The following is a 26,632-nucleotide window of genomic DNA, read 5'->3' on the forward strand; positions in this document are numbered from 1 at the left end:
CATTTTAGTATTAAGATACAATAAGCGATTCATTATATCACTTTTATTGCTCTTGAGGATTTTTTAAAATTAACTGATAATTGAGCTTCTTCAGTATGGAAAAAATGTTTAAAAAGCCAAAGGAATTTAAAATCTTGTTTCATATCGTAACCAAAACAAAAATAATTTATACTTCACACTGACATTCACAGAATGATGGCAGTTTTCACTTAAGGTGGCTTTACACTTAAATTGTGAAAGATCACAGATTTGTTCATTTTGATGTGTCAAATTATTTTGCAGAAATTCAGTGGGAGGCAGATGTTTTGAGGATCAAAGTCAAAGAGAAAAAAACCTACGATACAAGGGAAAGGAGGGGAGTTACTAGTCTCAAAGAGAATTCAAATGTTACTGCTGCAACGTACTTGCTGCCAAAGATTACTTCTGGGGTCCTATGGAATGATGCTAAAGTGTAGAACTAGTCTTCCACCAGGGTTAGCTGCCTTGCATAGTACATGCCACAGATGCGTGGAACTCAGCAGTTGCAACCACTGGCATGTACACTTACCATAAATCTTGGCTGACTTTGGTGGAAAGTTAAAGCCAAATGAAGCCCCAGATATATACAGAAACAATTTGTGGCTGCAGTTATACCACTTTGATAGAATTTGAATGGGGCCCTAATAAAGTCCCCATTCAATACTATTTATAGTCCCCCTTTATCTCTGAGACTCAAGGCAGATTACACAGTGTAAGTCAATGCGCTCAACAGGGTACAACATCCCATAAACAAACACAGAAGGACTATGCTGGCTCACGAACCCAAAAGTTAACCAACTAGCTCCAATCCTCATTTAGGAAACCACATGAACATGCACTCTGCCCTTCCTGTCTACTGATATTTACTTCTAAGCAGAAACCGACAGGGAACAATAGCTTAGCCACTTCAAATTGTCCTACCTGACATATCTGTCTGACATTTAAGTAATTCCACTCAACTCTAATTCTAAATGGGGAAAAGTCCATTCAAAATACACAGGCTTACTGTGAGGAGATGAACGAGATCTTTGTTAGCCTCCAAGGGAGGTGCCATTTCCTGCAGTTGTATCAGTTCATTGACATGATTGTACAAAGAATACAATTTATGAATATTAATTTTTTTGTCTTCCAAGTAATCTGGCATGGCCTCATACAGGGAGATCAAGTCTTTCAGATGTACTCCAAGGATAGGGATTTTAAAGTGACTGCACTCACTGTAGGCACGCCGATAATTATCATAGTTCCTATAGGATGACAGTAGTTCTGTCATTTCATTGAACACCTAAAGGAAAACAGAGAAGAGAAATTAATCTGCTATGTTCATCATTCACACTTGCAGTTAAAATGAAATGCAATATATTTACAGCCCAACTCTACAGATCAGAATTCCCCCAATGAGGTACAGCATCTATACATGACTTTTCTTTTAAGAAACAAGATGCAGCTGCAATATCTACCAGATTATTTTGGATCAAAATAATCAAGCATCAATCAAGCATCAGCGAAGAGTACAACTAACCTTATGGATGTCGTTTGGAACATGAGAACTAGTTTCTTTAAGTCTGGAGATGGAACTGTGGCAGAGACCGCCTATTACAGCCATTAATGTATTAAAATTTTGCAGCTGATGAAGTTTCTGCATTGAGAAATGAACAGCGGTCATTATTCAGTTGTAATTTTGTCAGATGTATGTATCTGATATCTTAACAGGGCAGGAGGATGGCCTCAATATCTCCTTTCAATAGTTCCTTTCAGTGCAGCTTAAAAAAATACTTTTATTCATTGTCCACACACATATTTTGACCCAGGGTTTACCTATTTCACATTTCCCACCCAAACAGTTCCAAATCAGTACATTTTTCAAAACAAAAAAACCCTTAGAATCTTTTATTTTTGCTCTCTTGCTTTACAGGAAAATACTGTGTGTGTGTATAAAGTGCCTTCAAGTCGCAGCCGACTTATGGCAACCCCTTTTGGGGTTTTCATGGCAAGAGACTAACAGAGGTGGTTTGCCAGTGCCTTCCTCTGCACAGCAACCCTGGTCTTCCTTGGTGGTCCCCCATCCAAATACTAACCAGGGCCGACCCTGCTTAGCTTCTGAGATCTGACGAGATCAGGCTAGCCTGGGCCATCCAGGTCAGGGCCAGGAAAATGCTAGACCAGTGATGGCAAACCTTTTAGAGACCGAGTGCCCAAACTGCAACCAAAAACCCACTTATTTATCGCTGAGTGCCAATGCGGCAATTTAACCTGAATACCACCCCCAGAGGGGGCCCAGAGGGAGAGGCTAGGGTTGCCAAGTTCCTCTTCGCCATGAGTGGGAGGTTTTTGGGGTGGCGCCTGAGGAGGGCGGGGTTTGGGGAAGGACTTCAGTGCCATAGAGTCCAATTGCCAAAGTGGCAATTTTTTCCAGGGGAACTGATCTCTATTGGTTGGAGATCACCTGTAATAGCAGATCTCCAGCTAGTACCTGGAGATTGGCAACTAGTTCCTTAGTGTTTTCTCTCTACATATCAAGACAAATGGAAAGGTGTTTGGAGGATAGCGTGTGGGCACTTCAAAGGTGGAATAGGACTGCATGCCCCTCCGCCCGCACAGACCCAGAGGGTGCCGGAGAAGCCGCTGGAGGGAAAAAAGGAAGGAAGGAAGGAAAGAAGGGAAGGGAGGGGGAAAGGGAAGGAAGGGAGGGAGAGAAAGAAAGAAAAAGAGAGAGAAAGGGAGAAAGAAATGGAGCAAGGGAGAGAAAGAAAAGGACAGAGGGAGACAGAAAAAGAAAGAGGCCATTTATGCATGGGAGGTTTTGCCTTGGATTTGCCACTCAGTGGGGCGCGGCAGCAGGCTTGTGAGAGGCGAGCAGGGTGGGGCAGAGGGCGCCTCCTTCGCACCCACCGACCAGCCATGCCCCTTCGCCCGCACAGGCCCAGAGGGCGCCGGAGAAGCCTCCGGCCATGCCGAGTGTGAGCGCTCGGCTTCTGTTCCCCGCTCTCCCACCCGCCTGGCTGGCCGCGCACGCTCCAGCGGCGGCAATGGTGGCAGCTTCTGTGGGAGAGTCCGGGGGCCACCGCCAATCATGTCGGAGGTTCCCCACCCCTGGGCTACAGCCTCCCCCATCCGGGGTGGGGCAGAGCCGGAAAGACCAGTGCCTTGGAGGAACCGTGCGTGCCGGCAGAAAGGGCTACGCGTGCCGGAAGTGGCACCCGTGCCATAGGTTCGCCAACACGGTGCTAGACATTCCCAAAATATTAAAGAAATGACTGCTATTATTAAGCAGATAAGAGAGGAAGAGCCAAACTCCAAAATGTTTATGACTAGACTGACCTGGGCCACACGAATAAATTTGATGAATACTTCAGATCGAAGCTGTGGTGTTGGTCTATTGAGTACCATTAGTTGAACCCACTGAGATATGCCATTACAAAGAGCAACTGAACGTTCCATTGTTGGATTTTCCTTCACACTGCCATTCATAATATAGTTCTGGTAATCTGGTAACTTTGACAAAAAGGAGGGGAATTTAAAATGTTATATAAGTGAGATTAAAAAAATTTATATACTACTCTTTGTGGAGAAATGCTCTCCACCCTAGAATTCTCCCAATATTTCAGTAATTGGGGCTGTACTCTACACACACTCAAGAATCTTTCAATGCTGGTAAAAGACTGGCAAAAGGAAAACAACAGGTGAGTCATCTATCTCCCCAGAACAACTCTTCAGTAATTATGCGGCTGGACCTGAGTAGAACGAAAAGTTAACCATTTAACACTTCAGCTAGAATGTCACGCCTAAACAACAGAGACTGGGAAAGCCAAAAGGCTAGATTGTATCTCTTCTCAAGGATCCCAGAGGAAGACGGACTGCCAAGGAAAGATCATATATTCTCAGGATATTTTATTAGTTATTTATTTATGCTCTTACCCACTCCAGTTCTTCTCACTGGACCCAGATCCACACACTCACACCTAAGCCCATCACTACATACATACTCCACACCTTAAAGGAGACTGGGTGAAATTACATACTCAAGGCCAGACAGTAAGTCTGTGGCATAAAATCCTTAGACACAATTGCAAGCAATGATATATTGTTTAATTTCCGTATTCAGATTGAGAGGTAAGGCTGAGAGAAAAGTATTTGCCAAACAATGAGCATGTAGCTCTTCCATAGACATCAGCCATTGGATACAAATACAGTAGTTCCTGCGTGACAAAAAATATATAGAAGGAAGCGCTCTGGATGAAGCCTCATACTGCTCTAATACTCCATTCTGGAAATGCAGCAAACATTACAGAATACAAAGATTGGATCTGGGTCCCCACTCTGTGTAATAGTCAAGGTTCTGCTCAAATGCCATGTGTGTGGTGCCAGATTTGGATCAGGACTATGGTGCACATACCTTAAGCCTGGCACTACTTGGCCTGTTGGGGAAATCTACATGTACCCTGGAATACGCATGGCTTTCCCATCAGGCCAACTAGCCCTCCTCCCACCATTTCTGGTCAGAAAAATGGGACAGGGGAAAGGCTGAAGCCCCCTCTCTACACTTGCCATGTGAATCAGGCCCTGTACGTGTGGGAACTGAGGAGAACTCACAGCTCATGTCTGACACAGGATGGGGATTCCAGAATCACAACCAGAATCCATTTATCTCAGATTAGAAAGAAGGGCATCCAAGTTTGACATGTGCAATTTCCAATTCAGTTCTTAATTTAGAAATTGAGTGCTGAGTTGAATGGGGATTTTAAAAGGCAGGTGGAGGGCAATGGGCAGATGACAGAACAATGAAAGGGTAAAGGGGCTGGGGCATTTGATAAAGGATATGAGAAGGATATGACTAGAAAAAGGAATAGAGAAGTATATGTTTTTTGCACAGGACAAAGAGAAAAAGAATTTATTTAGGGATATTAACAGGAAAAAAAGAGAAGAAGGTTGGAATACAACACAGCAAGATGTTGAGATATGACAATGAGAAAGTTTAAAGAAACATTCACCTCTATATTAAATTCTTCCCTGCAACCAGAACTGTTTGCTCTGCAATCTCCAACTAGCTCTTGATGGGAATAAAGTCCGTAGATAGTAACCCCACAGGAGTTTCTACTGCAGCTTTGAGAAATACTGCTAAAAGAGACTGCCCTGTTGGCTAACCTCCAGTCACCATCAGCCAGGTAGATGCCATCACCCACTCTTCTTCTACCTCCTACACAGTTGGATCTCTACTTAGCAGGGCTGTCATAGCTTGCCTTCAACAAACCAATGGCCGAGAAAACAATGTATTTCAATGGGACTGAAGCCATGAAAACATGCTGGTGGGAGAACCAGAGAATACACAGTGAACCACCAGCCCACTGTTCCCAATGCTGACTGCATACATGACTCGCTGAGCATGTGTAAGCCTTTGTAAATCACGCTAATATCCAACCCCCTTCTTGGAAACTAATTCTGGATTGAAATCTGGACCAGAATTTCTTTGAACAAGGCTTTTTGCAGACACAAAATGAGTAAGAAAGCCTCCACTATTACAGCCTTTAGCCAAGTGTAATTTGTTTACACAAAACAATATCATGTAGCAAGTAGAGTGCCATAGCATGTAGTTATTCTATATAACGTTGAGGCTCCCCATGTCAGAACTGGACATTACCGGCAGAGCTGTGGAAACTCTCCGTGTGTTGAGAGTGATCCACTTGGCTAGTTGTTTATAATCACTGCATGGAGCACTTTTTATGAAGACAATATTTCAAAGCCCAATTTGTTTCAATAGTCTGGGCAACAAAGGGGAATAATGGCAAATCAACAGGTGCCATTCATTCACTGTTATTCCTCCTTCTCTTGCCAAACAGCACATATTGTTCACATCCAGGCAGCCATAGCTGCTGCTTCAGAGAGTGATTATGGTTCCAGCCAGCAACAAGGTAGTAGAAGCAGGCCAGCCAAATGAGTGGAAGATTTCTACCCCCTTCACCTTCATCCGGTCCTTTAGACATTGTTTCTGCAGTATCTGAAGTGCCATATCCCACTGCATCCTATGAAATGTAGCTCTTATTGTGTGTTTTACATTACGTTACATTTCCCAGTGTGCACTGAGATGCAATGTTTTGGTCTCTGCAGAAATACCATCTGAGGCACTGGCGTATGGTGGCACTAGGAGGGGACAGAATGGAATACTCCATCTGCCTGCTTATTGGCTGGCCAACTGGAACTGAAAGTGCCTCACAGCAGTACCCACCCTAATCATTGGCAAGGCACAGTAGCTACTTTGGAAAGAGAGAAGGAGTTACCTTCCCAATGGAAATACAGACAAATCGAAAAATGAACTGAATAACAACCTTGTAATTAGGAAGAATTTTCTAACAGTCAGAGTGGTTCTCAGTGGAACAGGCTTCCTCGGGAGGTGGTAAGCTCTCCTTCCCTGGAGGTTTTTAAGCAGAGGCTAGATGGTCATCTGTCAGAAATGCTGATTCTATGAACTTAGGCAGTTCATGAGAGGGAGGGCATCTTGGCCATCTTCTGGGAACTGGGTGTGTGTGGGGGAGGTAGTTGTGAATTTCCTGCATTGTGCAGGGGGTTGGACTAGATGGCCGTCTGTCGGGAGTGCTTTGATTGTGGGATCCTGCATGGCGGGGGGAGGGTTGGGGTCACTGGGGATGTGGGGGGAGGTAGTTGTTAATTTCCTGCATTGTGCAGGGGGTTGGACTAGATGACCCTGGTAGTCCCTTCCAACTCTATGATTCTATGACCCTGGTGGTCCCTTCCAACTCTATGATTCTATGAATAATAAACAGAATGAAAACTAAAGAAAATGTGCAAATAAAATTAAACATTTTAAAAATGTATACCTCCATAGCACCCACAGGTATTTTAATATACAGAGCAGCTTTTACAACTTTTAGATCAAGCCCACAAATTGGGATTCTAAACTGGAATATAGCAGATATGAGAATTTTAGCTCTGGGGGGAGGGGGGATTTGCTAAGGCACTTGTATTCAGATGCCATACCAAATTGGAGCTTGATCAAACCAAGAAGTTTACCGATCAAGCTTCGGATGTGCAGGGAGAAAGGAGATGGAAAGAGAAGCACAGCAACAAACTGTGTTTACACTAGATATCAGTTTAATTACAGCTCATTGTGAGATAGGAATGCAGCCTATGTCACCTGAAAGCAACTCACTGCATGAGCTTTTATGCCATTTGAAGCTTCTCTTATCCACAGCAACTCTGGGAAACAGCGTAAAGCTGAAAAAGTATTCTAATACGAAATATTTCTAATTTAGGAGCACAGTTTGGGGTTGATCCAGCACAGGGTTTCCATAAGCACAAACACCTCTACCCACACAACTAGACTGTCATGCCCCTCCCCCCCCCCACATGGCAGCCCAAAATGGGCTTCCAAGAACATAAATTTGGGGGACATTTTGGGCTGCTGTAGGAGGGAAAGAGCTGCACAAGTTGCATTCCGCAGGCAGAAATCCCCGCACTTGCACAAATGCTGCACTGGTTTCAATCATTATGTTGCATAAATTCTTGAATGTTTTACACACAAATAAGATCAAATTAAATTATCTTTGTATAGCACACTGCCTTACTGTCCATCCAGTAATGATCTGCCAGTGCAAACTATCATAAGACATTCTTCTTATTATGCTGAATAATAATTAGCTAATGACAATTTTTTAAACATTATATAAGCCTGGTTTTTTTTATACTGCTTCCAGGTAGCAGCCTGAGCACAGAGACGTGACTTCAGCTTCCAAGGCTGTTAGATTTCACTTAGCACATGAGAGGAGTCATGAACCTAGAACTTAAAATAAAGAGTACTAACGCCTGACTAAGTGAGAGTTTGTTCCTCTAACTGCTATATTTGAGGCTCCAGCACGGCTATTTAAAAGACAAGATACATTGGGGAGGTTTTAATGTTGGACAGGCTGGTCCACAGTTTTGCAACAATATCATTAGATATTTTCTAGGAAGAAGGTGATTGGAAGAAAAAAGAAACAGCTGTAAGTATACTTTCTCTGGTGTAAAACTAATCCTGTACAATTTGTGCCTCACTGAAGACTACCAGATTTATTATATCATTAGCTATTTCCTTTTGTTCTCTTTATCTAGAGGACGGCAATTTATCCAAAGCAGCAGCTTGTTTCAAAACAAGTGATCCTCCTTGGAACAAAATATTTCACATACTATTTGATGGAGAGGAAGAATTAAATAAAAACAACTTTTCCTTTTTTGGATCAACTTTATTCCAAGATGGTGTATAAAGGCAGAAATGGCTTGACTAGCTGCTTAGTTTACATTCCATTTTCTCTTTAACATATTTCATGTGTTTTATTATTGCCCCTCACTCCATTTGAGATGTGTCCATTAGATTACCACTTACCAGTGTGCAGTCATAATAGCCTCTTCCCTTGAACCCAGTTATGAAGGAACAAGATGGAAAACAGTACGCAAGTTCAAGAACTCTTTTAAGTTTCCTTTCTTCTCTTCATACTGACACACCTGTGAAATACTTTCAGTGTAGAGAACTACCAAGTTTACAAAGAACAACTTCCAGAAAACTCAGTGCAGCATATAGCAACCATCAATCTATCTCAAAAACCATCAATCTATCTCAAAAACGGTTTCAACAGGCTTACACTGTAGTAACTCTGCACAGACGTGCACTATTAGCTTCTTTTTAAAAACATACATACACCCATACACATACATGCTGTTCAGAGAAACAATTTGCCTAAAGAACTTGAAAAAATGGCATTCACTCACTGATATTCGTCGGAAGGACTTGAATTCAAGGTACGTGAGATGATCTGATAACTCCTCTGGCTCCAAGTGGTCAAAGAGAAGTGAGACTTTTCGTTTCTTGCTGGTGTTGGATTTTATACGCTGTGTGATCTTTCTAGACCAATCACGAGCATTTCTTTAAGAAGGAAAAAGTGATATTTCATCTGCCGCTGCAAGATTTATTTACATGATTTTTCTAGATCAAAATCATGCAACTAATTATATATAACAGAAGAAATCAGTACTTGTATGATCAGTCAGAAAACTAATTCTTGTAGATAGGACAATGAGAGTAATTTTATCATTATTAACTGTTATCCAACCAACAACACATGTAAATCTTGTGTGCTAATTTTCAAGTGCAAAATGTGTCTAGAAATTTCACTATGCTACTGATTAATAAGGCTTTATTTCCAACTTAATTAGCAAAATGTAATACTGTGGATAGGCCAAATTTTGCTCGCTCGCTCTCTTTCAAGGAGAGAACTGCTGGAAATCAATCTCATGTTAAGAGCACTCTGCTCCAGAATTGTTACTTAACCAGATAAAAGCCCTGAAAATCAAGCAAAAATACATCTAACAAGAGCAGGAATTAGAAGCACCACATGGGTGCATGTGTGGGTGCACACAATGCCAGAATTTACTTAAAGTTGCCTTTATATAAAGGTATAAGCTACACGTGACCCTTAATAGCAATTTTTACACAATGTCACTGTGGATGCTGCAAACTGCTACAGAAGACCAGGATATGGTGGCTGGAAGCACAACCATTTATTCTTTGGAATTCTTTCATTCCCCCTCCCCACCAAAGAAAGCCATAGCTTTGTTCCTAAAGGAAAAATTACAGCTGGAAAGTTTGGGAGAAAAAGGTAACCAAGATTGTTCTGCCAGTCTTCCAGCTGAGATTACAGCATCTGTGGCTTTGTTTTACAAAACAAGAAAGTGCTAGGGACAAACTATGCATGGCTTAATGTCACACTGATGAACACCCACTAAATATCTGTTCCATTCCCATTATCACATATATAGAACACTGCAATCTCATTCCCAATCTGCAGTTCCTGTAGGTTCTCCCAGGGGAAACAATGCCGCTGCATCGCTTAACAGGCCCTGGTGTGATCTTTAAGCTTTTAAAAGCCATAGTTTTCCAACAGTATCAAAATGAAATTTTAGTTCTGGGCTTGTGCATTTCGAAGTCATAAACCAAGAATCTGTTTTGCTTTCAATAAATTCAGGATGTAAAAACCTGGCTTGACAAAAATGGACAGCAGAGATAGCTTTACTTTGATTGACCCGGATTCCCCATATCAACTGCAGAAGTCTTCATGTTAAGCATTCTCCTAAGGCCCAGTTCATGAGTGCTCTCTGCACTATGGTTCCTTGAACAACAACAGCATGGGGACAACACACCAAGTAATTTGTATGAAACAGTTCTTCATTTGGAGAATTTCTATTACACCACTGCTGACCCCCCAGAAGAAAGGGGACAGAGGTACAAATAAATAAAATGCTCTGCCACATGATGATGTGCCCATGCATTTGTGATCCAAGCATAACACGGGTGTAAGTGGTTCAACTACAGACCATTTATTACATTTTCCAAAACTGTTTTTCTTCCAACATATTAAGACCTTGACACTCACATTTGAGATGTGTCAATTAGGCGACAGTGTAACTCCTCACCATTAGCTCTCACCAATTCCTGAAATTCCTCCACAGCATTAGTAAGATTAGAATCTGTTTTGAACATGATCCAGAACTCTGTTATCCAGTACCTGTTGAGAACATGAGATGGGTTTTCACTTGCATTTTTACAACCATACACCATAAGCAACTACAAAGTGAATTTGCCATCACTACAACCAAAACATATTTGAGAATTTCTATTCAATTGTAGTGTAATTTTAAATATTTATTAGGTACTGTAACTAAGGAGTAAAATACTATTGATAAATCACAAATATACACCCAGTGCTTTTTTGTAAGAAGAAAAAGAAAGGTGCCAATACTCATATATAAGGTTGCATAAATTTCCACCAATTCCTCCCTACACCAAGGAGGAACCATCAAGAAAGAGCAATATGCCCTCTCTGCCCTCTTTCCCAGCCAAGCTTTGTGTGCCTGAAAGCAAGGTGGATTTTAGAGCAGGTGAGAGGAAAGTGACCCACAACCACAATGGCAGCTGGACAGGGCAAAGGCCAAAAGGATGCTGAAGAGGGGGTTCACTCCTATGAAGCAGCAATTTGGTAGTTCTGAGATTGAAAGCCTGAAGATGGGCTTGTGCCTCCATGTCCCAGTATCTGCTATCCTTATCCTTTGCAGTTCCTTCCTAACTGACTGTATTGAAGGCAAAGCCACTGATGTTTCATAATGACATTTCTAGAGCAGTCTTATATAAGCCCCATATTCCAAGGGAAACAAAAACTGGATCTGTATCAACACATGCACAGCATTTGGCCAAATTCATCTTCCCACCCTCTTTAACTTGCTGGTATGCCAACACCTTCATAGGTAGAACTCACACATTTTTTTCAGCACCCAGGCCAAAATGGTTGCTTGTCCCTGGACTAAATGAATAACCCAGTAGTAACAATGACACCCAACTCAGCCTCTAACACACCCAAATATTTACAGAATAATATGGACCAACGTCATCATAGGCACTGTCCAACAGATGCCTGTGGCATTCATAAGACAACAGTTCACATGGTAGTCAAAATCATAATTGGAGTGCAGGGAAAGAAGAAAGAGAGCTACATTCCTGTTATTCCTTGTTTCATAATACTGATAAATGGCAACAACTTTTATCATCTCATGTTTTATTTACTAAGTCATATGTAAAAAACAAAATGGCTTACCTGACAAGGTAGCATATCTTATGGCAAGTCAAAGAAGAATTGTTTTCCAAAGCATCCAGGTATGTAGGCAGCTGCTAAGGAAAGTGTGTCAACATGCCAGAGAACATAAAAAGATTACAAAATCCCATTTGAAAACATTAATGTTAGGGACAAACTGCTGAAGTTGAGAAAACAATATTTTGCTAATCAATTAATTTTTTTCCACAAAAATTTAAAAATAAAAGTTAAGTGACCATTATATTAAAAGGATAAAGGAGAAAAGTATATAGATACATTTCTAAATATTGTAAATCAGAATTGTCTGATTCTTACAATTGCAGCCATATAACAGAAACTGAAAATTGCATGACTCTGAAAGTCACTTTGTTCCAACAATAAATATGTGACTAGCTCCTAATTATAGTACAATAAACTCTCAGTGAAGAGAACTGGGCTACTGAATTACAATATAGCAGGTTTCAGGAATAATTTTTTAGACCCAGCATATTTCTAAAAGATAACAGGATCTCAAAGTACTTCGCTTTGGTAGGATCATGACCATGCTGCAGAGAGACATTTGTAAGGAAAGAACTGACTTCTGGTCAAAATGACCAAGGTTTAATGATGAGAAGTGTGGTTGTTTAATCTTCCACTCAGAATTATCTTGAAGGCTTAGAATTTAATACTGAACAAAACAAAACAAAAAAAATCTACTCTGGAGTATAGTAAATAAAGCCAACAAATCTTACTTCTGGTCAAATTAGTATTTCTTCCCACCCACGCTGGCCCTCAAAATTATTCAGTTGATTCTGACCTTGCATTAGGATTTCTTAAAATATCTTGTGGGGAAAAGTCAGGGAAATATGTTGAATCATAGCTGGAAATGGCTTTAATGATAGAAAAGAACAATTAAGGAGTCTTTCCTGGGCATTATAATGTGCAAAATTAAACAGTATTCACACACACACACACATTATTTAACTACATAAAGTATTATATATAGTAGGATGAGCTGAGATTTATGACAGGATGAAACATTATCATTTTGAATAAAAGGATGGGGAACTGATAGAAATTAGTTAGTACTAATGATTATATTTTAGAACAGAACATAAATGGGTACACTACAAATATGGGAAGCATTAAGAGCAATTATCTTCCAACATCCCCACAACACCCTTTAAATGATTATTTAATATCTCTTCATTTTGCTTTATCCAACCAATATCAAATCAGTGACTTTAAGTCAGCAAGCAAGAGAGAATTACATAAGAATATTTCAGGATACTAAAGAAGATGGTTAAATGGAGACTGAAAATTAGGATGACTAACATCTGGATATGGTGTTTTATATTAATATGGTATGAACTCCAAACAGCTTTGGTGGGGAGCACAAGGCCTGTTGAAATATTATTCCCACGGTTCTGCACATAAGTATGCCTCAAGCTTATATGTCCTCATCCCACTCCTTCACTGCACAAAAGATAATGTGCCAGATGTACAAACCAAGACATCCTGCTTTCAATTAACTGTGAGTTCTCTCTGTTTAAATTCAATTCACGAGATCTCTCTTCTACAAACAGTACAAAAATGGAAGGGGAGGGGAGAAAGTATGATAGCCAGAGGACCACTCCCAAACTCACAGCCCATAAATGGGATTGCCAACCTCCAGATGGAGGCTGGAGATCTCCTGCTATTACAACTGATCTCCAGCCAATAGAGATCAGTTCACCTGGAGAAAATGGCTGATTTGGCAATTGGACTCTATGGCATTGAAGTCCCTCCCCTCCCCAAACCCTGCCTGCCTCAGGCTCCGCCCCAAAAATCTCCAGGTATTTCCCAACCCAGAGCTGGCAACCCTACACATAAAAGAATGCTAACTTCTAAATACTTGCCATACTTTGTGCAAAACAAGTTATATTCTAAAATTTGGTTTGATTTAAGGAAAATCAACAAGAATTAAAACAGTACAATTAATAACAGTGTTAAGCTTAGACGTCTAAACTAAACAGCTTCGGGAGAAGAAGGAACAAAGATAATCACAAAATATTGTGGAATGATTGGATTCAAGCATGACTGAAAGTGAAAGCAACTGGCATTTCTGGCAAACTCTACACGAGAAACAGGAAGCTTTCATTCTGGAAAAAGTAACTGCTGTCTGCTAAAATTCTTCAATTTGTAAATAATAAATAATAAAGCTCCTACAATTCTATCATACTTGGCTGATCAAAATCAAGTTATTACATAGGTACTGAATCTCAGGTTAAAGCCACCAAAATTATTTCTTTCCACAGAAACAGTCACAACAATTTTAGTTGTGTCCAATACGTCCAAGTATTCTGATGGCACACCACTTCTAAATCCTCTGGCCATTATATTTTATGCATTAACTGCAAGCATTTAAAAGGATATAGATCAACCAATTTTTGCAGCATCTCAGTGGAGGCGATAATAAATCTGTGCATGGTCAACGTTACCTTCACCAGCTGGTAATTTTTACATAGATTTCCTTCTGAATCTGAAAATGTTAATCAGTTCACCGTTACCGGAAATATTACAAATGAACAAACAAACTTTGACACTTCCTGGTCAACTTTCAAGATTCCAGTTTAGCTTACTGTCATACCCTTTGTGGTAAGATAGTTTACTGAAAGATAGGGAAACTGAAATGATGCTTAAGCAAAAGGACGTACACCTGACTGAAAGCTCCATGGTGTCAGCTAACTAAAGGATAGGGGGGTAGCCAACATTGCTTCAGATTTTCACAATACCTCAGCCAGAAGAAGTATCAATCAGATAGTGTGAGACACATATGGGTGTGATATAATAGTACAAATTTGAAGGAAAGGGGCTAGGATAGTCAGAAGGTCAAGTCTCTGTGAGTCCAATAGACGGTTCCAAGCTGGTTTTCAGCTCACCTTGCCTCTCTGTTCAGTAGATCAGGTATGGGTGATTCTAAATAGGAGAAGGGAGGATGACCTCTTTTTATTGTACCTGGTTGGTGGCCTACTCCACAGGCCCTCCATCCAACACCCCAGTGAAAGAAATGTGTTACAGCAGTAACAGTGATTTCACAAACCAATACATGCTATTACTCTTCAGAGTTAACACATTTTCTTTCATCAAGGGATCTAGAAGCCTTTCAATAAATATTACATTTTTCTTTAGAGATATCGGAAGAGTAGGCAAACCTGACAGCTTGTCTCCTGCCAAGCACTTAAGCAGAGACTGAATGTCAAAAGCATGACAATGGTACTGAAAGAAGGGACAGTAAGCAGAGACCAGTTGATTTGGCTATATCAAACATCTGTTATTTAGCTGCTGAGCTGAACACAGCTACATAAAGATTACCTGAGTATTCTTAAAGTGATTTTATTGCATTTCATTAAGTAAGGTGCAAGCCATCTTAGAAACTTTTTAGTTGAAACAAAGTCTATAAATAAACCTCATAAAATAATGACCCTTTAAAGAAACTTTGGTTATACCCCATCCTGGCCGAAGTAAATCTGAGAGTCCAGTAGCACCCTAAAGACCAACAATTTTTCCCAAAGTATAAGCTTTCATGAGTCAAGCTGACTTCATCAGATACATTCACTTTGTCATTCTGCAATATACTTTACTGTTGTGTACAATCCTCTAATACATACACTAAAACCAGGGCATTTGTGAATACAGATAGCTATTTACAGCTTTGTGGCCAAAGCATTGTAATTTCATACAAACCAAAATGCTGTCTTAAATAGAAATGCAAGTTCCTTGCTAGTTTGAAACATAATATAAATCTTTCTCAAATGGGTTAAATATATTTGTGTGACAAGTTGTTTTTAAATGCTGGTAAATGTGAGGCAAGCAAGCAAAACAGCATATTATAAGTATTATTTAATGAAGAAATAAATTAAATTAAAAAAGATTTGTAGCTTTGGAAATTGCATATATTTAAGAGGAAACAGATTTTCAAGCTGCATTTCTATCCACATATAATATTTATATTCCTTTTTTTCCAATCATCCAACATGGCTCACAACATCAATTAACACAATTATTCCATAGCATAAAACTGAACCAAACATAAATATTTAAAAAATGAACAGAAGCAAAACTAAAAATTAGGTCCTATTCTTTCATCAAGCATCCAGAGAAGAAAGCAGAAATGTTGCTGGAACTCCAGATGTGGGGAGGTTATTCCATAGAGGGTAACAACTGATAGCATTCTGTTTCATGTAACTGATAATGGAATCAACAGCTTTTAAAGATGACCTTGAAAGGTGATTGCTTTCACATAGGGAGAGGTATTTTCTAAAATATATCAGTCCAAGAATCAGCAAGCTAAACATCTTGAGCAGCCAGTGTAAATTACATCAATCTTTCTTTACAGATTTAACCACAATTCACTGTAGATGTTCCTGTGTTATCACATTCCATTTAGACCACACATGGTGGAAGAAAGTATGTACAAACTGAACTACACTTTGATCTCTTTAATTGTTTTGTTGGTGGAGAATCTTTACATCATTTTGAATTATTGTCGAAGGGTTTCACGGTCAGAGTTCATAGGTTCTTGTAGGTTATCTGGGCTGTGTGACTGTGGTCTTGGTATTTTCTTTCCTGACGTTTCGCCAGCAGCTTTGGCCGGCAACTTCAGAGGAGTAACACTGAAGGACAGTGTCTCTCAGTGTCAAGTGTGTAGGAAGAGTAATATCTAGTCAGAAGGGGGTTGGGTTTGTGCTGAGTCATTGTCCTGCAAAGTATTAAAGGTAATGTGCTAATCATTGTCCTGTAAGTGTCAAGATAATGTGCTAATGAGGGTGTGGTATGTTAACGTGGAACCACTGTATCCTGAAGTGATCTGTTAACATGTGGAATCCAAAACTAATCCGCATGGCTATTGTAGACTGTAGTCTTTGTTAGTCTGGAGGTTTTCGGGACAGGAAGCCAAGCCTTATTCATTCTTAAACTCTCTTTTTTTCTGTTAAAGTTGTGCTGATGTTTATGAATTTCAATGGCTTCTCTGTGCAATCTAGTTCTCTGTGCAAAACAGTTGGTCTGAAGATGCCGGCTACAACTGCTGGCGAAACGTCAGGAAAGAAAATACCAAGACCACGGTCACACAGCCCGGATAACCTACAAGAACCTATCATTTTGAATGTTGGTCTGGCTAGCCAACTGTTATCTTGGCAACGTATTTCTAGGGCACAGCAAGGGCAACATTTAAAACTGGAGAGAAGCTACTGAAACAACATCTAACTCCTGGGACCTCTTTGGCCACCACCTATAAAGAAATAGTTGAGTTCTGCAGCAGAGATGTAGATGCACAGGAAAGAGATTCTATCCTTGTAGATTGTTTCAGGTGAGTAGCCATGTTGGTCTGCCGTAGAAGAGCAAGATTTGAGTCAAGTAGTACCTTAAAAACCAACAAGATTTCCAGGGTATAAGGGAGCTTCAACTCTTGAAACTCAAACCTATCCTTGTAGATAATACCCTGCCAGAAAATATTTTTGTTAGTCTTTAAGGTGCTACTGGACTCTTGCTCTTTTCTACTATCCTTGTAGAGTTCAGCAATACCCAGCTGCTAAACACAAGCTCAATAGTCTATTTCCGTGGGTGAAGGAGGGCTGGGGAATATTTACTCTATGCCTAATATCTGTGGGTTATCACCTTGAGGATTGGATAACTCTTGGTTTTTTCCTTTTGTTGCTAGTGCTGTTGATACCTTTTATAGTTTTTTTTAATGGATTTTGTAAGTCACCCTGAAAGCTACGCAACAGAAATATATATATATGGTGGAAAACCAGGATAAAAATATTTTCAATAATAAAATAAAATAAATGGTCATCTCAATGGATGGCTAGATTTCATTAAAATGTTTAAGGGAACTCCCAGACCAGGAATACCATTTCAACAGAGGAAGGGAGGTATTCAAATTTCGGATATATTTCAATATAAACTGCAAAAAATGTAAGGAATAAAAGTTTGTTGGATACATTTTAAGTGGACTACTGGAGATGTGCTGTTTATTCAGGGTATGTAACCACTGGGTTGGCACACAGTGACAAAAGTATGCTGATAGATAGGGAGAAGAATAAAGATAATTCCAATATCTAATCACAAAATCTGATCTGATGAGATCAGGGATGCTACTCTATTGCACTGTTCATGTAATCAAATCCCATTCAATATGACTTCTCGGGTTGTTAATATCGATAAACCCTAACAGAAAATAAACCCAAAAAAGGCCTTTTCAACTTCTTTCAGGTTTAATTTAACCCGAATATTAAAACTGGGAATAAAGCTGAAGCCAGATAGCTGATTGCCAAATCAGCCAAATAGGTATTCAGCTTTTTTCGGCGTCAACTTTCCCCAGGCTTTTCCCTATGGGAACCTTTTAATGAGCTCTGGGGGAGGCATTTTTCGAGGTAGAGTTCCCAAATTTTCAGAGTAGCTTCAAGGGACTCTCCTTGCATGAACCCCCAAAGGGGTCAACATCCTTCTCCACAGAGATGGAGGAGGGGGGCAACCCCTTCAGGACCCCATAAAATTGGACCCCCTAATCCAATCTTCACCAAACATCAGGGTTCATGCAAGGAGAGTTCCTTGAAGCTATCCCGAAAATTTGGGGAACTCTGCCTCCAAAAATGCCCCCACAGGAGCTTCGGAAATAGTCCCCATAGACTACAATGGGCTCAATTTTTTTTGGCAAACTCAGAAATAAATCCGAATACCCCTTTACCAGTTTGGTAAAGCTGGTGTAGTGGTTAAGGGCAGTGGTCTGGAGTGGTGGACTCTGATCCGGAGAACCGGGTTTGATTCCCCACGCCTCCACATGAGTGGATTTGTTTCCCCACTCCTACACACGAAACCAGCTGGATGACCTTGGGCTAGTCACACTCTCTCATTCCCCCCCTACCTCACAAAGTATCTGCAGTGGGGAGGGGAAGGTGATTGTAAGCCAGTTTGATTCTTCCTAAAGTGGTAGAGAAAGTTGGCATATAAAAACCAACTCTTCTTCTTCTTCTTCGCCAATAAACCTGAAATTTACCAATGTTTTTTTGCACAACCCTAATGACTTCTAACAAGCAGCCCAACCTAGTATAGGATTCTTTTTAACTCACCCACCCCACAATTTCTGCAGAGACCATAGACACTAGAGAAAAAAATTCTAAGAGCCCATTCCTGAAGGGGGAGCAAAGCTCCTTAGGAGCCGGTATGACCCTGCACTGGTGTAGGTGCTCCTTATCACGGAATAAGGTGGCACCTATGCCAACGCGGGGGAAACACACCGGCATCCTGGCACCACTAGCCCTCGCCACCAGTGCAGCCATACTGGCGTGGAGGGAGGGTCTTCCTGGGGTACAAGGAGGAGAAGAAGAGTTGGTTTTTACATGCCAACTTTCTCTACCACTTAAGGCAGAATCAAACCGGCTTACAATCACTTTCCCTTCCCCTCCCCACAACAGACCCCCTGTGAGGTAGGTCGGGCTGAGAGAGTGTGACTAGCCCAAGGTCACCCAGCTAGCTTCAGGTATAGGAGTGAGGAAACAAATCCAGTTCACCAAATTAGCCTCCGCAGCTCATGTGGAGGAGTAGGGAATCAAACCTGGTTCTCCGGATCAGAGTTCACCACTCCAAACCACTGCTCTTAACCACTATATCACACTGGCTCTCCATTAGGCAGCTTCCTCACCCCTTTTGCCCCGGGAAGCCCCTTTTCCCCCCAAAAACCCTATTTTTCTGCCTGTAAGTGTTCCAAGAATGCACAAGTGCGCTCTCTTGCACTCCCACAGCTTCCCCAAGGTTTCCTGACCCTTAGGAAAACCACAGGAGCATACTTGTTCAAGGTTGTGAGTCATGTAAGGTCCTTTTGCAACCTTTTTTCATGTTTAAAGAAGTTTGAATCCAACCCACTATGTATAGCTCCTGCATGTAAATTACAAACTACAACTTGCAATGTAGAATAATCCAAAAATTAAACACACTATAGACATTGTTAGGCCCGCTTTGTAGGCAAGTCTAGCTTCCACAAACTGCTTCAAAGTTATTGTTTTCATCCAAACATCAGAATGCAACCAACAACTTGTATTTTTTGAAAGGTGACTCTATATGGAGCAGTGCTAGCATTTTCCAATACATACTAAAAGTATGTTCAATTTATTTCAGTCTTAACAAGCAGAAAGCTGTAGAAGACTCACTCTCATTTCCGTTGTCATACCTGTCAGAGAAACCACACACCCTGCTAAGCAAAAAAAGAAACCACCAAGTAAATGCAAAATGGAGTAAAATCTGTAGGCAATAATACTACAAAATGTTGCTTAGGAAGATGCATTTAAATGTGATATACATTAAAAATAAACACCATTGCAATATAAAAATGTTATTGTCCTATTATTATAAAAATGCAATGCTCTCTCATTCTGAAGCCCAGAGTCTCTTTGATACATTACAATAAGAGGCTATCCTAGAAAGATCTTTTAAGTATACATTGTATTATATTATAACAGAGGCCAATTTCTTATAGGATTGCCAACTTGCAGCCCACAGACGCCCCCTTACCGTATCTTCTAAATCTAACAAGCTTGATACATGTTTTCAGGACAGTAGTAATCAAGAGGCACTCCTTCCCCATTCCTAAGCATATTTACTTACAAGTAAATCATGTTTATTGCAGAAGAACTTATTTCCATGTTAAACAGGCTTACAATTTGCAGCTTGAGTTAAGATACATCTTACAGTCTATGCTCTAAGGCCCTAACACTGTGTACAGTTAAGGATATTACTCAAAATGTGTGTGTAAAGTGCCATCAAGTCACAGTCAATTTATGGCAATCCCAGCAAGGGGCTTTCAAGGCGAGAGATGAACAGATGTGGTTTGCCATTGTCTGCCTCTGCATAGTCTTTCTTGGTGATCTCCCTTCAAAGTACTGACCCTGCTTAGCTTTTGAAATCTGACTATGCTGCCTTCCCTTCTCAACATCAAAACATAAGCATAGTGAAATGTCAAGTTTCCAAATAAGAGTTCACAGGAGATTTCCTTCCTTTGAAAGATGGTTCTCCCATGGTGTTACATGATTTGTGACATTACTGGCCCTCTTTGATTAGCCTTTGAACTCAGCCAGAAATTTCTGAAAAGCACTAATCATAAATTTTAAATTCACACAAATTACACTTATATACTCTTCTTTTGAGACACTATGGTTGCCCACAGACTAGGCCAAAACCTCTATCTTTAACAATAAATGCCATGCACCTTCACATCATTCTCATGTTATATTAATACTAGGAATTGTTTAACATAACATTATCCAAACTGCGTTATTTCCGCTATAGAGCTTGTCGCATTTACAGTGCAATCCTGGGGGGTGGGGCTGAATGTGGTTGGAGCCAACTAACCTTTATGCCAGCATATCTCCGAGGTACACCAGTGTAAGGGCCAGTTATGCCGGCACAGGTTCCCAGCACTGCTCCATCGTTCTCGAGTGCTGGTGCAGTCCTGCAGTGGCTGCCTGCCGGCGCAACTGAGGCAGACACTTCTGTGCCGGCGTGGTTGTGGGTGGTTCTGAGGGCATGGTTGGAGTTAGTCGGCTCCCTAAACCCTTTCAGCCTGGGAACCCCCATTCACCCACCCCCCGTCAGAGGCACAAACTTAAGCCAACAAAAAACATGGTGTAACCTGTAGGTGCCAATTGTACTCAAGGATCAGATGCCCCCCCCTCACTGCCATGGCCACAGCCATGAGGCCCAAAGCCCATGAGGTCCGAAGCAACTCAGGTTGCTGACTACGGGCGTGACCAATGGTCTCCCTCTGCTGTGGCAGGCAAGCTCCCTCCCCAGCGCCCAATCGCAGCACACACACCCCAGCCTTACAAAAATCCTGGTCAGGATGCTGCACAACTCATGCACAACTCAGCATGGGACTCAATTTCAGAGCTCGCTGTCATGCAGACAGAGTGAGCAGTGAGGTGCTTTGGTGGTGGGAAAAGCACAGAAAGGGCACTTAGTACTACTAGGCAAACACTTTGTGCCAACACCTACAGGGGAGAACAAAATGGCTGGCATCTCCCATTCCAGAGCCCAAACAGGACGTACACTGACAGGCAAGCAGGGGCCTCTTTCCCAAATCTCCTTTCCCATTTCCCTTGCTCGTGGCCAGGAGCCGCCCAACAGTGCTCCCACACCCAAGCCCAGCAGCATTGCAGTCAAGGAGGGAGGGGGGTGCAGAAGCCACGGTCTTCCAACACCATGGCAGCTCACATATGAGGGAAATTGGGCCATGGGATGTGCCCCAGCACAGCTGCTGGGGGAGAGAGCCCCAGTTTTTAGCTTCACACTGGGCTGTAAGCTCATTCATTTGCCAGGTACCCCATCAGGCAGGACGCTTTGTTGAGAGGCATGTGGCAGAGCCACTCCATTCAAAGCAGAGCAGGTTGCCACACAACCCTTGAACTCCTTCTTCTACAGGAAGACAGCCTTTTGCAGCAGCTGCCGTGGTGGAGGGATCATTACCACTTGCTGAGCACTTCAAAGCAAGACAGTTAAGTGTTGTCCAGATGGTGCCAGCCTGTGCCTGGAAGGGGGCTGCAGTGAAGTTCCGTCTCATGGGCCATGGAGTAGAGTCCCTGGCAGGCTGTGATGAACATGGCTCCACCTAGCAAGGCACTCCTGGCCACTTCTAGTCGCTGCACATGCCTCTATTTTACTTTTCTGCAGGTGAAATCCAACAGGGTGAAGTCTAGGCCAGGCCAGTACTTTTTCTGCCCCCATTCTGCTCAGGCCGCTGTCCCAGCCTGCCTTCAGAAGTTGACTGTCGTTCTCAGCCTGCTGCTCCATCTGCGGCTCCGCCCCACATGGATACTCGCTGCCCCAGGAGAGGAAGAGTCCGTTTCCCTGTGGCTCCTCGGAGGTGGTCTCTGGAGTCCTCAGCCCCTTCCCCCATTAGCCATTCAATAAAATTTTGTTTCCCACCACAACTGGTGGTGATAGCCACCACCAGCCTAATTGGACTGAGGCTAAGAAAGTGTTGCTGAATAGGTTGATGGTGGAACATGCAAGCGGAGCCCTAGTGACCACCAGGACGAGCCCAGCTATGCCTTCTGGTGCACAGTGGCTGAGTGGATCTCTGCCCTGTGACACGCCACTCGAACGGAGATGTCAACCCTGATCTGTTCGGCACAGAATGATCTGTTCAGCACTGCTTGGAAACGCATGCATGCCCTCATGGCCCAGGGTGTCCCTCAAAAGAAAGCCGTGATGGAGGGCCTGCCTAGAGCTGAAGCTGTTATGCGGGCAGTGATACCACCTGTGGTAGGGGGTGGGTACAGCATTGATCTGTTGTGCAGTGAGTGTGAGGGGACCTGCCGCCCCTTCATCCTTGCAAGGAGGGCTACTCCCCCTGCTGTTGCCTCACTCCCATCACTTGCTGCCCATCCCCCTGCAGATGACTCTCAAAAGTGGGGACACCCTCACAGGGCCATCAACAGAGGTACCCAAGGGAAGTGCTGGGACGGCTAGTGTCCCAGGCAGCTAGGAACCAGCCCTGGGGCCCAGGGAGGAGGGGCCTCCACCAACGTGGCCACCCCATCTCCCCCATCTGGGTGCTCAACCGAGATGCTGGGGCCGGACAACCCATGCCTCCGACCCCTTGTGCTGAGCCAAAAGGAGATGGAGTTCAGTGACCAAAGCGACCAGGTCACTGACACAGGAGGCGACATTATTTGTACAAACAGCACTTGTATCAATTATAGCAAAGTTGATACCTGCATTTGACCCTTGCCTTTTCCCTAGTTAGTCTATTCTCAATTATCCTCTCCTAACGTCAAGAGTCTAACATATACAAAGAAAAGTATTACATTAAAATGATGCAAAAATTGACACACGCACCCCAAATCACAATAACAGCACTTTTAAGCATCACTATTAGGATTCCCAGCTGCAGTTTGGGAAATTCCTGGAGATTTGGTGGTGGTGACTCGGGAGGGCAGAGCTTGGGGAGGAGAGGCAGTTCAGTGGGGATGTGATGTCATAACACCCTTCGAAGCTGCCATTTCCTCCAGGGGAACTGTTCTCTGTAATTTGGAGATCAGTTGTAACTCTGAGGGAACTCCAGGCCCCACCCTGAGATTGGTAACCCTAATTGCAATTGATTCCGGACAAGTGACAGCCAAAGAAGTAAAATATCATCTGTATCTACAAGCATGAGAACGTAAGCACTTTTAAGCATTCAACGTATTTTGTGTACATTACATAAATGTTAATACAGCTATAGACATGCCCCAAATAGAAACACCGAGACCCACCTTTCACAGGTAATAACAAGAACAGAATTAGCCCACTCAGATATTTTCTTGGCTTGACCCACTGTCAGGCCAAGCTCCACTCCCACTGTGTGACACAACGATTATCATGATGTCATGGGCCTGGCGATGAAAGCATGCGAAGTCGTAACCAAAACGACCAAAAGGTTTGTTGGACCAGCATTTCGTGGCTCTCTTTTGATATTGTCGCATCATGTTGTGCACAGAGTATGAGGAATGCATTCTGTGGCTAGCACACACAGAAAAAATCACACACGCCTGTGAAGTGCACAAAATAACTTTTCACTCACTTGACTCCAAACACTAAAAACGACTGCTTTCACCCCAATAGTTTTATCGAACCACAACAGATTAATTCTTCAGCAAACACCCACAGTTGTACATTCACTAAAGATCAGTGGAGTTGTTTGTCCATTTTAAACTGGTTTTTAAAACTTAATCCAAACTTTCATAGTCGTGGAGGAAATGCTCCTATGGAATGCTCCAATGGAAAATGTTGATTTATCAGAAAGCTGTTCTACGTTCGTTAAACAAAATAATCTCTTGTTAACTAAATTAGTGTCTAGCGTTCTAAAGGACTCTGAGAAGACTTCTGTTCCTGTAATGTGATTATCTCCCCATTAGCTTCATTTCAGTTGCCAAGCAACATTAAAGCTTTTATGCCATTTTTGACAGAATTACACTAGGATGAGTTAAATGTACAAAGATTAATCTTATTTTAATATAAAATAAATCTTAACACTTAAAACACTTTACTGGGAACACAGTCATGTGTACAGTGCTGGGTCATAACTAATACATTTGAAGAGAAAAGGCACACATACTGATTAAAAGAGAAACTGAAGGGGAAAAGTAGTTTGTTCTGGTCGTAAGCACACATCTGTGCAGTATAAAACATGCTAACTGTTAACTTATTGTAGTAATTTGCTAAGGATCTAGAGGAGTGAAATTAAATTCCAATAATTACATAGGAAATTAGTGGATTTCCTTCGCAAATATATCTAATTTGTTTCTTAATTTTCCATGTTGAATACCTCAACATGTGGCATGAAGTACTTTACATGAAGTATGGTATGAAGTACTTTACAAAGGGTATAATGGTCTTCTTCATTCTTAAAATTACAAATTACAAATAAAGCATAAGCAATATTTAAAATATTATTAAAAACCAAATAAAAAGTAGTGGTTTATGAGACATCTGATGTGTGAGTACTCCAAAACACCAACAAGCAAAAAAGCCTGAAATCCAAATAAGCTCTCCTTAAATGCTATTATAGCTCCAAATTTCTGGGATAACAGGAACCAAATAAGGACACACCAAGTGCCTACGCAGTTCTGTGCAAAATAAGACCTACGTCATGGTTGCAAAACAACTTTTCTTGGCAGAAGAATTCCAGAGAAAATAATGAGGCATGAAGTGTTATTAAAAGGGAATCTGCTCATTATGAGCACAGGCTGGAAATCCAAATGCAGCAGGAGATCAAGGTTTTGAAACTAAAGACCTCTCGAGGTTTTAATTCCCTGCCTATTTAGGATACCTGGAAATATTAATACCTCACCTGAACAGAATATACTGATTGGAGGCCACCTCATACAAACCTCCTTCTCCTCCGCACAAGAAAACAAGCTTAATCTTGAGCGGTTGTGTTTGCTCAAGCAGCTGGTAGCTTTTTGCCAAGTCCCTGATCTACCTCAATGATATGGTTAAGAGCCACTGACTTCAGCGTTTTTAAGGAAACCCTCAATTAAGAATTGCCATGGAGATCTAAAGGGCAAAATATCTAAAGGGCAAAAGAAGAGTATTAGGCCACCTATACAATGTACCATTGATCTATAGATTTTTATCTTGATTTAGGCTTTTTCTATTCTGCTATGTTGTCTACAAGGAAACCTGATATTCCTTACAATGTGTCTTATATCGCACAATGATAGTTGCAGGCTCAGTCCAAAATGACAACAGGTACTAAACTGCAATAATTGGCAACTCTGAATCTTTGTAAATCATTTATGACTTACACATATGTACTATTTTCAGACTGCTAAACCAAATACAGTTTTGAAGATGGTTCAATGAATCTTTCTCTCACATACACATCAAAAAACTTACAACAGAATTGTGTAAGCTACTCAGAGGAAAAGAAGTATATGCATATTAGATTTAGGGTTCATTTTAAACCCAGATGAGGTTTTCATATGAACCAGCTTCTTAAATACTGCAAAAATAATGTACTTTCTGACATGCTTTGGTCTAAATGACAATAAATGTATTTCAACCAGAATCACTAAGTATTGATTCTTTCGCCAAACATCTAACTACACAAAAGCAAACAAAACTAAGTGTGTTATCTGAAATATACCAGAATGACGACTATATACATTTTAGAGTGGAAAACTGAAATGCAAGAATCCCAAGTAATTTTAACGCCAATACCAAACCTATAGCATATCTACCAGATAACCAGCTATTTGACATTATTAACCCAACAGCAACTACTTCTTGAATGTAAAGTAGCAGAGCAGAAAGCTGCTAATTCCTTACTCTCCACTGATTTCCAATGCTTATAGTTGCCAAAAATAACCGAGATGCTTCCTTAAGACCCTTATCTGGTGGTACCACCTTCAATTCATGGCTGTTTTAAAACTTTCAGGAAGTCCCAAGATAGTTTTCTTTTTAACACAATGGATGTTCTTAAAATAAAA

The 26,632-nt window shown here is 41.4% G+C and overlaps 1 protein-coding gene across 1 annotated transcript in view; it reads right to left on the bottom strand.

Annotated features, from left to right (window-relative positions):
• Positions 1 to 26,632, bottom strand: part of RASGRP1 (RAS guanyl releasing protein 1) — a 66,089-nt gene that overhangs the window by 13,953 nt on the left and 25,504 nt on the right. Inside the window, exons 5-11 of the mRNA XM_056851865.1 lie at positions 14,048 to 14,145; positions 11,649 to 11,719; positions 10,434 to 10,565; positions 8,773 to 8,926; positions 3,337 to 3,510; positions 1,538 to 1,654; positions 1,025 to 1,300 (exon numbers count right to left, since the gene is read on the bottom strand). Coding sequence (XP_056707843.1) covers positions 1,025 to 1,300; positions 1,538 to 1,654; positions 3,337 to 3,510; positions 8,773 to 8,926; positions 10,434 to 10,565; positions 11,649 to 11,719; positions 14,048 to 14,145 — 1,022 coding nt within the window. The remainder of the gene's footprint in view (positions 1 to 1,024; positions 1,301 to 1,537; positions 1,655 to 3,336; positions 3,511 to 8,772; positions 8,927 to 10,433; positions 10,566 to 11,648; positions 11,720 to 14,047; positions 14,146 to 26,632) is intronic.

Source organism: Euleptes europaea, chromosome 6, assembly GCF_029931775.1.
Source record: "Euleptes europaea isolate rEulEur1 chromosome 6, rEulEur1.hap1, whole genome shotgun sequence".
NCBI classification, from domain to species: domain Eukaryota; kingdom Metazoa; phylum Chordata; class Lepidosauria; order Squamata; family Sphaerodactylidae; genus Euleptes; species Euleptes europaea.